Source organism: Parasteatoda tepidariorum, chromosome 10, assembly GCF_982258835.1.
Source record: "Parasteatoda tepidariorum strain Cologne lab strain chromosome 10, Ptep-v5.0, whole genome shotgun sequence".
In the NCBI taxonomy this organism is placed as follows: domain Eukaryota; kingdom Metazoa; phylum Arthropoda; class Arachnida; order Araneae; family Theridiidae; genus Parasteatoda; species Parasteatoda tepidariorum.
Window position 1 is genome coordinate 78378081 of NC_141764.1, and position 13651 is coordinate 78391731.

Consider the following 13651-nt stretch of genomic DNA (forward strand, 5'->3'; position numbering starts at 1 on the left):
CGCACTTGACATTTCCTAATGAAACAACTTGAGACTTAGTTTTAACCCATATTAAAGCTTCATTATTAAAGCTTTACAATATATTAATTCATTTAAAAAATAAAATTATTATCATTGTTTAAAATTTGCAATATAGTTCGTCCCAATGCTTGATCCACGGAGTTCATTTGCCTTCTGGATTGGGTTCAAAATTACAAGGCTGCGGAGTTGAACATTGATAATCGTAAAGTTAGAATTGGGTCGGCTGTTCCAAACCCGGTTATAAAATAAAAAATTAACGAAAGAATCGCAAGATTCATTAAATTACCTAAACTCAGGTGTCGCAGCGTCGTATGAAAAATATAATAATACTAGAAGAATTATGATCATTTTCACCGATTTTTCGATGAACGGAGAAATTTTGATTACAGCGGCAAGTTAACAATTCAAGTAAAAATGTCTAGTTCTGAAACAGGAAACGTTTTTATTTTTAAACTAAAACTAAAAAGTGGTCGTTTAAATATAGCGCAGACATATTTTCGGTAATTTTGTTCCCGATCACAGCAAAATAAGAAAATTACAAACCCCCTCCTCTGAGCCACGACGACTTAGGGGATAGAACGTTCGCCTTCTAATAAGGTTAACCTGGTTCGAATCCCAGCGATGGCTGGTCGATACGAATCCGCATCCTGCTTGCACCGACCACAATGGTGACGTGAAATATCCTCCGTGATAGACGGATCAGGGTTTAGAGTCCCTTTGCGGTCAGGCCAATTGTGGGAGGTTCTCGTGGTTTTACGCTCCATTTAACGCAACTGCGGGTTTGATGCATCAAAAAGTCCTCCACTGTACCGTTACCCCTTTGGCTGTGATCTCAAAATTTAAATTTAGTAACGGTTACCCAGGTTATTTAGTAGACAAATATCTAATGAATTACATAAAACTTTCAACATTTAAAACTCATTTTTATTGCACCTCTAAATCTTCAAAAACATAATTTCACACATTTCCAAATGCCAACATGGGAATAAACATTTATACATTAATTAAAACAAAAATGCTACCTTAAAACACTCAAGCATAACCTTCAACTTCTACAGTTCAAAAAAAAGACATTTATAAAATAAAAACTTCATTTAACATTTCTAAAAACCCAGACTTGGTTTATGATATCTATAAATTACACTTAAATGCTGATTGTTCTCCTACACAAAAAAAACACAACATAACAGTTCAGAATTTTCGGTAAATGATTCCTCTAAAATGTTAACGAAATAAAATTTAAAGTTTTATAAGTACCCTACGGAATTTACTGCTTTCACTCTGGAACCGCCCACCGGAAAGGTAGATGAACTCATGGACAAACTCCTCGGCTAGGATTTCGAAATTTCTCCAGCTATTCTAATTTCAAGCGACTTAGGCATGTAGAAGGGGGACACCGGACGTCCAGCATAGATTCCTTCGGACTTGGCCCATCGTCTCAAAGATATCGGCTTTTGGCTAATCCCGGTAGTCCTTCCCGCTAGAGACTTCAGTTTAGCTTTCCCTAAGGTTACGATCCACCATCTCCGAGATACTGTCACGAACCACTCCTTCAGCGGACAAACTCCGTATCCCCAGGATACTGCTCTGATTAACTGCTTACTACTGGTACTGCAACTGCTACTAGCCACATTCATCGCTTCTCTTTTATCCTCCCGTCAACAAGGCGAAAGAATCTAGACTGACCTGTTTACCACGTCCAGAGTCATCCCGCATCCGGCGGACGTCAGAACCAAAAAAAAAAGATCCTTGAGAAAAACCGTCATGAATCCACTAATACCCTATACAAGTTATAATACCATCTTCAATAAATATTAATAAATTTAGTTACATAGATTTTACCCAAAAAAATCCCTTTTTAAAAGACTAATTCAAAATTTCTAAAGAAAATATCATTATGATTGAATTTAAACTTTACCGTAGTGGTGCCATCTACAGACAAATAATCTATCTTTAAAAGTATTACAAAAAAAAAAAACTTATAATAAATTTCAATTTATTACACCACGAAAGCAAATTTCTCCCTACACTTGATCCCGGAGTTCCCTTGTTTTCTGGAATGGGTTCAAAATTTCAAGGCTACGGAGTTAAACATTCGTAGTCGTAAACACGAAATTTAGTCGGTTGTTCAAAGACGGTTATAAAATAAATAAAATCCCCTCCTCTGCATTCGAGAGAAATTCCCAATATCCTCTCCATAATTTTTGCTTTTACTGTAGCTTTACTGTGACTATTACTTCCTAATTTTAGAAATAAATTTAAATAAATAACGTAATTTTGCTTAAAATCAAAATTACTTTTTCACTTATTTTACGAAACCATGAAAGGAATATTTTTAGGAAATTTTTTTATTTTTTATTTCGGTAGTTAAAAGTCTTGACCTCGAAAATTTATTAACTTTTTATATCTTTGTTCCCACCCGAATTTAAATTTAATTACAAGTGTAAAACTTTTCAAGTTTAATATGTTTCTAAATTTGTTTGCTGTACTCTTAACTTTGAGAAAGAAAAAAAATTAAGGGGATTTTAGTGTCTTACCCAAAAGTATCTGACATACCTTTACACCCCCTTGTAAGTAAATCAGAAATCACAAAACCCTTAACATATACGTGCTTTCGTATTCTTTGAATGGTCACATATTAAATATTAAGTTAGCATTTGCACATAATGCTAGAGTTTTACATTCATAAACAGATAGTCCAGTAAAATTAGACTTTTTCTTCATAAAAATTAATACTGACGATATTTTTACATAAAAAAACTTTATTATGTCCTCATAAATGATTAATGAAAACTCTCCATCTATCCTCCTCCCTTTTTTTCAAGGAAATGGGAGTGATTTAAGAGGGAGAATTGAATTGTTTCAAGAAACATGGCAAAATACCAAATGTAAGTGAAATCGGAAGACTAGTTTCTGAGAATTAGAACTCTAAATAAAATTCAATTTCTCAAGGACTATTCAACCGATTTCCTTCAAATATAATGCTTTGCCATGCAAAAATTTTATTCATTAGAATCTCAAAAAAAAATTTCGACTATTATTAAATGGAATGATAAAATTCAAATAAATATTTACTAAATGTTATTATTTGCATGGATAAACGAATCTTATAATTAGGCGCCTAAATTATTCAATTCGCTTAAAAAATTCTCGAGATAAAACGATGAAATACGTAAAAAGAAAGAATAACATTAAGGAGTCTAAACATTGTGCTGCTGCCCCCTATATAGGTACCATTGTGCTGCTGCCCCCATACTCTGGGACATACCCAGAGTGCTGCTGCGCCCTATATTTTGGGGGTCAGAAATCCGAATCCTCCAGGGGGGGGGGATATTTGTTTATTCAGAAAAAAATAGATTTTTGTGTGTGATTTCTTAGCTTAAAATATCATCTGCTCAAATTATTTGCTTATTTGAGGTCACCCCCATTAACCATTAAATTATTAAGATTGAGTTCTAGAAAGTGGAGATCCATTCATTAGATCAAAAGTTATACAGAATAATCCGGGTTTTTTCCGAACTGTCTAAATCTTAACATATTCAATGTAATTTAAATGTTATGATGTATACTCCCTTTCTGAATATTTTCAATTGGAAAGAAACTTTTATAATGGTATCTCTTGTAGTAAACTCTTCAATATTCGTTAAACATTTTAATAGAAAAATAATTTTTGACCCTACAATGAACTAAAAGCTTTTTTTTTTTTTATGATTTACACTGTCATAAATATTATTCTGATCTTGAGGCATTCTTCGAACCTTTTTAAAGTGCAATTTATATGTACTGATTATTTTTCATCAGGAAGAAACTCATTTATTATTTATAATAGCAACTTCTTTCATACTGATCAAACATTTCAATATTTTCTCTTATCAGCATAAATTCTGCAATTTACATATTAATTTATTTCGGCACATTTTCAATCAGATAGATACTTTCTTATTAATATTTATAACGGAAAACTCTTTCATGCTGATAAGACATTTCAATTCTTAATCTTTAAATTCAGCAATTTACAAATTACAACACATTTTTTCGGCATATTTTCAATCGGAAAGATACTTTTTCATTAATATTTCTAATAACAACCTATTTGAAGACATTTTTGATTTTTAAATTCTGCAATTTACATGGCAAAGCACATTCATTTCGACATATTTTTAGTGGCAAAGATACCTTTTCATTAATATTCTAGTAACAACCTCTTCTCAGACATTTTGATTCTTGATCTTTAAATTCTGCAATTTACAAGTCATAGCACGTTCATTTCTGCACATTTTTAAACAGAAAGATATTCATTAATATTCTAATAACAACCTCTTCACAGACATTTTAATTCCTGATCTTTAAATTCTGCAATTTACATGTCATGACACGTTCATTTCTGCGCATTTTTAATCAGAAAGATACCGTTTCATTAAGCTCCTGAGGACAAGTTTACAACTTCATTTTCAAAAGACACGTACTCATGTTTGTACACATGTTGCATATAGTTGTCATTTTTTTCATGTCATGTGATCCATAATATCTAGAGTTCTTTGTTAGTGTTGACGCGATAATAAGTAATCATAAAACCGGATGAAAGAGTATTAAAATCTCAAAATATTTTTTAAATATTTCGGTTTTATAAAGATATTTTGCTGCACAATATGGATTCATTTTATAAATAACAATTGCATTTCTAACTAATTAACGATAATTTATACGGGAATTATTCTATTATGATTTAGGTGAAAGAGATTATTGAATGATCTCATCAGCTAAGAAGGGCTAATCTACAATTAAAGTATGATTCTTTTTGGGTTTAGTTTTTGGATCCTTTAATTCTACTAAGCGATTATTTTAGATATCACATATATATGGGAATATTCGAATATTAATATCTGATATTTTATTGTATTTGTTTTACGATTTCTTATTTCGAGAAACTAAGAGGAAATGTCGATATGTATTTATTAAATAATTAACAAAGAAATCATTGAATTCGTAAATTTATATGCTTTATTATTAACTCATGTTTTTATATGGAATTTTTAAAAAATTATTTTCAGAAATTCCGTACTAAAAATTATGACTATGAACATAATTTCATTAAATTAAATTAGAAATTAATTACTAAATTAATAAATTCGTATTTAAAACGAAACGAATTGTTCATTTTAAATACGAACAGTTGTTTCGTTTTTTTTCTCTCTAACTTTCATTTCGGTCTGAACTTGCATATTTAAATTTGCTCTTTCTTTTGTGTTTTGTATTTGAGTAATTGGAAATGTATTTGCGTTTTCAATATAGAAAAAATAATCTGATTTAATCTGAATACTCTTGTTATTATTTATTTTATTATTTACACTCATTTTTAAAAAAATGCTAATTCTACTGAATGTGAAGGTTGACGGAATAAAATTTCTTATCAGATTAATAAAATTATACTTTACAAAAAGTTCGATGCTTTTTAGTTATATCCAATGTTCAATTTTTTTTTAAAAATAATTTTAATGCAAGTGTTAATATTGTAACAACACCTTTTCGTACTACGATTAGAAAATTAAATTCTTCTATGTTATTTAGGCTTAGGTTGTCATAATTGCAATATTTTGATTACATTTTTTTTTATTAAGAAGAACCAAGATCCACTAATTTAGGAAAGAATTGCACAATGAAATTGTTTTTGGTTTTATATTAGATTATATTAGATTAAATGTTTTCCCCAGGTTGATTTTTTTAATTTCTTTTTTATTGATAATATTTATTTTCCAACTGGTTCACACATTATTTGTTTAGGAACAAATGAAAAACAGGTGGCGCCACTACATATTAATCTTTATTTCGTTAAGTTTTGTTTTTCTCTTTTAAACGAATTCTAAATTCTGCGGGGGTAAAAAAAAAGAGTTTAATCAAGGAAATAAGGATTATGTATGTGCCGCATTATCAAAAATAATTTGAAGCACACTGTTAAAGTAATTAGATTTTTTTTACTCGCATGCTTAAAACAAAAGTTTTTCGATTTCCTATATCTCGAATTGGTGATTATAGAAGTAAAAGAAAGTGGTTTGTTCATGTTTTGGATATGAAGAGAATTTATAATTATGTCTCCTCGTCCTATTTGTGCAACCTTTTGCTTATTTTTTTTCAATGCTAAAATTATTATAAAGTAAAGTTTTTTTTTCTTCAATTCAATAAAAATTGTAAGATTAAAACGATGCTGCGAAATTTTGAAAGTGAAAAATATAAAAACAAAAATATGTGAAGAAAAGTATATAAGTAAGTAAAATATAAAAACAACAATAAAAAAACAACAATAAAAAAACAAAATGTGTAAAATTATTCTTTGTTTTATTCTTTTAAGAAGTAAACAAATCGGCAGCGAATAATTATGTCTATAACCGCAGCGGGGGGCTGTATATGTACACATTTGGTCGGATGGTGTTGCCATTTTTCTATTCTAAAAAAAAAAAAGAAAATTTGTTCACATTTTGCATGCTTTAGTGTTAGAGTGGAAATTTTACAAATATTTCTCAAATGTTTATTCAGATAAAAGTGAATTGCATATTTACTAATTCTATTCTTGAGCGAATAAAATGGTTTCAAAGATGCTTCCAAAAATACATAAATTGTTAATATTAAATATGCATATCACAATTATGCTCTCAGAAATCCCTAAAAATTCTGAATGCAGAATTGGAATCGATGCAAATCATAATGTTCGGACTTTCACTCTTATATGTTAAGATTGAAAGTCCGTAGATCATTCCTTTAAAAATGGTCTTTAAAGACAGTCATTTTATAAGACATTCTTTCCTTTAAATATTTATGTTATTATTTTAATGTTTTAGATTATTTTTTATTTCACTTTGAGAGCTGAAAGTGAACCAGATAAGCCCTTTCCCTAATTCGTGACGTCAGATTGTTGCTTCTTAGGTCACGAAAGATATCCCTGCTTAAAGAACCCTTCAAAAATTTATTTATTTAAAAAGATGTTTTTATTAGATATTTTAAATATTATGGAAATTCTTTAGGGAAAAAAGGCATCATAATCAGCAATATGCGTTGTTGATTTTTTAAATGACACCTCTATAAGACAATAGACATATCTTTTTAAACGTAAGTGTGATTTATAAAATTATATAAATATCACAAAATGTATTATATAATTAAGTATGTGAGCATAAATACTTTTTATTAATCTGTCATTATGTGTAATTCATTATTTTTGTTTTTATTTTCGATGATATTTAAGCATATACTTGAATTGTTTATTGCATTGAATGTTCACATTTGTTTTGAAAACATTTCCATAAGTTTGCTTACAATTTCATAACTTCTCTGTCGTACCAATGATGTCTTTCCTACAACAACTAATAATAATACAAATAATTTAAAAAGATAATAATACAAATAATAATAATAAAAATAATGCATATAATACTAATAAATAGATGCCTGAAACATCTCTTATATTTACGAATCAACGCTTTGACTTCAATAATCAGTATTAAGAGAGTGTTTAATGATAAAAAAAGTATACAATGATCTTCAAATTAAAATAGATAAAATTTTAAATAACTAATTAATAAAATGATATTTCTCAACTTACCAAATAAAAATTCAAACCATACTTAATTTTTTCAAAAATAATTCAGGTCCTAAAGATTAATTTTACAAGCTTAACTGGTTAATTATTTAATGGAAAAAATAACCATTTCAGAATAGATACTGTCGTGATCTGCACCCCCCTCCTCTCTATCTTTATATATATATATATATATATATATATATATATATATATATATACAGTAGGACAGTATATATAATTTAAAGTATAAAATATAATGCATAAGTTTTAAGTGAAATATAAAATTTCGAGATAGAATACTATATATTCAGAAGGCATGTCCAAAATAAATGATTTAAAAAAACAATTTTGTATTAATAATTCTTATATAAACATAAAATATTATGAATATAAAATGCAAGTAACACATTTTAATGTCATTATTAATCACTGTTTGTATACAATAAAAATCACTGCTGTAGCAAAAAATGTTTCGTTGTCATAGTTGGCGACAACATAATGATCAAAATCATGTTTCCATAAACAAAGAAATGTCATCACTACATCTTGATTCAATTTTTCTCCAATTGTCACTTGGCAAACTATTCGGTAACGATTCAATCCCATATTTTTCAATTCCTCACGAAGAGCAACAGAAATTCTTTGAGAATAATCCTTCATGTCGATTTCGGAATATGTTTTATTGGCGAGAAATTTTTTTAAAATGCTTTTTGCTTTCACATTTATTTGTTGGCGATTTATAGTTACATCCGGCTTTAATTGATACGTACAACTGTCTTCACCTGGTTCAATTTGTTCTTCAACAGTTTCTGCATCCGGTAAATCTGGTATCAGTTCAGCTTCGGCTACAGCTGGTAATATTTGAGTGACATGAAATATTCCTTTTTCTTCATCCAAAGTATCTGAACTTTTATCATCGCTTTCAAAAGCTTCCTCCATTGTTTAGTTAGTTTGATAACAACAAAATGAAATGTTTCGAATATCACCATGGAAACAGTTCACATAGAAGGCAATATTTGGTGCTGCTATCTATACCTCAAAATTAAAACTATAATCTTTAAAATCAAAATTGAGCTGCTGCCATCTACATAAAAAATGAAGAACTAATTTTTCATGCAGGAATGCTCTAAAATCCATTAGACCATTAATAATAAAACATTAGTAATGCTTGTATGAAATATTAAAGAATGCTTGTATGAAATATTAATGTATGAAAGCTTGTATGAAATATTAAAGAATGCTAAAATGCTTGTATGAAATATTAAAGAATGCTGAAATGCTTGTATGAAATCAGTTATATCAATAAAAAATGTTTCAGTTAAATGTTTCAGTTATATCAATAAAAATGAAATGATTAATAGTTTCAAATGGATATTGTAAATTAACAATGAATATTTTGTTTTCGTTTTAAGGATAGAATTTGAAGATGAATAGAGCATGCCTCCCCCCGGATTTTGTGGACCAATTCTTACTGCCGTATCTAACAGAGCTACTTGATGCCGAACTTGAGGATGCAGCTGATATATATAAGTTCTCGGCAAGGTATTTTGAAATCAAAGTACGGGAAAAGGACGGTAATATATTTATTTATTTATTCATTTATTTATTTATTATTATTATTACGGTACTTTTTCATTTTGATGACGCAGGCGAATGTAAAGTCATCGGGAGCAAGTAAACTGTTTTTATAATTTTTGTTTTATTATTATTTTTTTTAGTCACGATTACTTTTCACAATTAAAAATAAATACAATAGCTGAAAATAGCTTTTTTAAAAAGATAAAATAGCTGAATTTACTAATTTGCTTGAACCAGCGAAAGGGAAAAGTAATCTTTTTTTTTTTATAAATGTTTGATTGGTGCTGTTGGAAAATAAGTTCATGACTTTTATTACTCGAACAATTTATTCAGCTTATGTTGCAGAGCCATGGCGGCTGAGGGAATAGAGCGTTAGCCTTTCAATAAGGTGAACCGGGTTCTAATACCAGAGATGGCTAGACGATACGAATTCCGCACCCGGCTCGCACCGACTACAGTGCTGACGTAAAATACCTTCAGTGGTAGACGGATCATGGGCTAAGCTGGAATCTCGGCAAACCAAAATCATGACAAGCAAGAATCCTGATAAACCAATATTCAATTTTCCTTTCAATTTGTCACATTAATGAAAAATATTCATATTTCAGTAACAAATAAAAAATTTTACACTAAAAAATTATAAAAAATTATAACACTTAAAAAATTTTAATATGTTCATTGAATTTTAATGTATTTATTGAATTTTCACGTACATTAAGTTACATTTTTAGTGATTTAATCGGCTAGACCAGTTTTTGTTCTTTGTTTATGTAATATTTTAAGTTACGGGATCTAACTCTTACTTTCTAAAAATATGAATAAAATTTTTTTTACAGACTTAAAATGTTCACCCTTAAAAAATTAGAACTCAATTTTAAAATTTGTTTCCCGAAATATAATTTCAAATAAGAAATAACTCCTAATAGGTGATATTTTTATTATTTTGTTTAATAATACAGGAAAATTATTTAATAATGCGGTACAATTTTTCAAATTGTTACAGTGCTTTTTTAACAAAATGTTTCATTGCTTCAAAATATCTAGGAAATATTTCGTAGAGTAGGCACTCTTCGCAATCAAAATCCGTTATTAGTACAATTTGGATTGCGCTTGAATTGTAAATTGTATGCAGAGAAATCAATTATAAATTAACTATAAATCCAAATTTAACTAATAATCACAAATTAAAAAATACGTAATTAATATCATTTAAGAATAAAACAAAGATAGAAGAGCATAATTGTGTGTTCGCATTTCACAGGTATGATCAGACATAAGAAATCAGCAAAATTATTACACTCAAATTTAACGTAATTTATAATTATTTAAGATGTCTGAGGTAAAAAAAAGAAATGCTCATATTATATACAATAGTTATTCATCTAAAGAGCAATTATATAAAACAATTCTAAATTATGAATCACCTAAAAAAACAATTATATGATATAACTCTAAATTACTAATCATCGCATATAAGACGGCAAATATTACAAATAAACATTATTTCAAAATTTCTCAATAATGGTAACTTTTCACTTTTTTTTAAAATCAGGGTGGGTCTTCAGATGTATAGTGAATTGCTACAAAACCCAACCTAGTAACGAGCAACTATAGTCCAATGACAAGCAACAATAAAAAAAATTATTTTAACATTATTTGGTATCTTTTCAGATTTAAATGGGCTAATTAAATTACTCTTATTTATTACCTTAATCAGACATGAATTTTTATCGTAGGACGTGCTCATTTGGCTAAAGAAAGATACGCTTCACAAAAAAAGACTGATAAAAATATGATGAATAGCAGAGTTCCAAAATTTAGCCACAATAATGAGATGAAATTCCTCCTAAAAGATCCGAAAACTCCTCATAGATTAAAAGATCTCCCGCAGAAGAAAATTACAGTAAGCAGCACACCTAATCTTGAAAGGATAACAGTTTTTGATCCTAAACGAAACAATGAATATCATAGTGCGCGAGGTTTGTTGCTGGAACAAAAAGAGTCGGAAACATTTGAAAGTATAAAAGAATTTTCATGTCTACTGCCCGATTATATATCAGTAATGATAGACCTAATGGAAAATTTGACTAAAGAGACAGAAACAGGACAACATTTAGGAAAAAAGGTTTCGGCAAATAAAGAAGTTCTTGGGAAATTACAAGATTCAAATGAAATATCATCTCAAAGGATCATTCCAAACAAAACCGCGTCTACACAAACACATATCGATAACTTAGAAAGCTTTGGAACCTCTGAAAGGCAAACAGACAAAAAAGTGCTGACAAATCCGTTTATTATTTCTCAAAGCATTAATCCTGATGAAACTGATCATGGGAATTTAATTTCAGAAAAAGAAATGGGCGAACTCCAATTAGTAGTTCAAGATCGACAAACGAGCAACCGAGAAATCTTAAATTTAAAAGGAATGTACGACAAGAATGATGTAAGGAAAGATCCAAGTATTAAATTACAAGATAATATGAACTTAACATTAAATCCCATAATTCCATTGATAGATAATGACCCCGTTAATACCCAGACTATGACCTTAGATCCTGAAACTAAAGTGGGTGGTTCTCAACCAGTGGCCAGTGGTAAAAAACATGGTATATGTGAAACCTGTACTTGTAAGACAGCGGAAGGAAATTTGTTATTTGATTCAAAACAGGCTGATACACTAAGCTCAATGATTTTTCAAGGTAGAAAAAGTCCTGAAATGAAGCTTGGAGATATTGCGAACAGTGATTTGATTAATTTTATTGAAGATTATGATGAAGGTATTGATTCTCAGAAAATATCAGATACTTTTACCGTTCATGAAAATACAGAAAGAAATTTTAAGGATTTTGAAGCGGAAGTTAAATTTGAAACGAATGGTTTTGTGAAAGATAAATCTAAAACAGTTCCCACAGGGGAAGAGTTGAAATATATTTATGACTGTAAACCAGACATTCCTGACACTCGGCATGAGGAATTTTCAAAAACTGCATTAGAATTACAGCTTGGAGCAGTTAATTCCGATGATTCGAAGAAGAGAAATAAAAATATTCCGAGTTCTGAAATTCCAGAAAGTACTTTGAAAAATTCGAGTGAAGAAAATTTTAGAGAATACTGGACTCTAGATGATTTGTTCAACCCAAAACAGGTCAGTAATTCTGATTTGGGGACTCCGAAAGTTAGTTTCAAACATCCAATTGAAGTAAATATTCCCTATTGTGGTACTCCAAATGGCATAAATATTCCAGATTGCAAGACTTCGAAGAATCTTTCCGAAAATCCATTGGAGAATAATATTCCAGATTGTGGGACTCTAAATGACCTTTACAATTGCCCAATAGAGGATAAAATTCCGGATAGTGGGTCCACGAAGAATCTTTTTCAAAATCAAACGAGTGTGGAAGACATAAAAAATGAGAATATTGAAATGAATATCCCTATAGAAAAATGCCAAACTATCTATAAAGAGACAGAAAGACTAAAAGAACAGTTACAGCAATCAATCACTGCTCCCAACACATTGCAAGATCCCTGTCAACAATTGAAAAATAACGAGGACATTGCAAAAGATAACGGGCAAGAGACACAATTTCAGCCAATAAATGAAAATGTCGTGCCAATTACTGGAAAAAACTGGCTTAGAACTTACTTTACTGTACAGAAAATCAAAGGTGTCAGTGAGGACGACTGGAAAAGCTCGTATGTTGCAGGCCAAAATGACGATTTAGGGCCACCAGTTTGGACTTTACACTCGGAGCGTACAAGTCCTTTCAAAATTTTCAAGAAGGATGGTTTCTACAAAGGGTTCAGGACATGGTATTTTGCGAGACGATTGCGAGCAATTGAAAAAAATGATCAAGAGAAGTAATTTGCAAATAACAAATAAGAGTAAATTATTCTTGGAGGGTTGCCAAAGTTTTAGTTAAAGCTCGTCGGTGAAACGTTTTATATGAAATACTAAGATTAAGAGGAAAAATAAATGTATATCTAAAAATTGAAAATAAAATGTATTGAAATAATCGAAAACAAACTTAAAACTTGCTTTTATTACATAAAATTTTGAAAAATAAAATTTTTTTTGCGAATTTTTAACACTTTTACTACTTGGGTTCTCTCATTATATTCACAGTCGTTGATCTGAATTCATCTAAACCACAATTCTAGACCATAATTCCAGACCATAGTTATAAAACCATAATTTATGATATCGGAAATTAGTGTACATTCACTATACATATGATTCCGTTATGATTTTTATTAAACATTTATAGAGAAAAGAATAAAGAAATTATTGTACATGAAGCAGAAGCTCTGGGTTCAGAAGCTAGAAGCTCACAACTACATTTTTAAAAGACAAGTGCGCACTTTTTTCGCTTAAAACGTATAGTTTCTATTTCTTTCATGTCATGTGATCCATAATATCCAAACTTCCGCGTTAGGATTGACGCCGTAATAAGTAATCATAAGACCGGATGAAGATGC

General features: G+C 29.6%; 2 protein-coding genes across 3 annotated transcripts in view; one reads left to right on the forward strand and one right to left on the reverse strand.

Annotated features, from left to right (window-relative positions):
* The window catches only part of LOC147803042 (uncharacterized), a 43986-nt gene extending 30648 nt beyond the window's left edge, over window positions 1-13338 (forward strand). The window contains exons 1-3 of one of the 2 annotated variants that reach the window (XM_087153102.1): window positions 6936-7122; window positions 9007-9168; window positions 10909-13338. In XM_087153102.1, coding sequence (XP_087009228.1) covers window positions 9021-9168; window positions 10909-13037 — 2277 coding nt within the window. In that variant the 5' untranslated portion in view covers window positions 6936-7122; window positions 9007-9020 and the 3' untranslated portion in view covers window positions 13038-13338. Of the gene's footprint in view, window positions 1-6935; window positions 7123-9006; window positions 9169-10908 lie in introns of those variants that run through there. The other variant, XM_087153103.1, reaches the window with a different exon arrangement.
* LOC107443603 (dynein light chain Tctex-type protein 2B) lies at window positions 8021-8533 on the reverse strand. Its single transcript, XM_016057527.3, has one exon. The coding sequence runs from the start codon at window positions 8531-8533 to the stop codon at window positions 8021-8023; it is 513 nt and encodes a 170-aa protein (XP_015913013.1).
* Window positions 13339-13651: the final 313 nt, after the last annotated feature.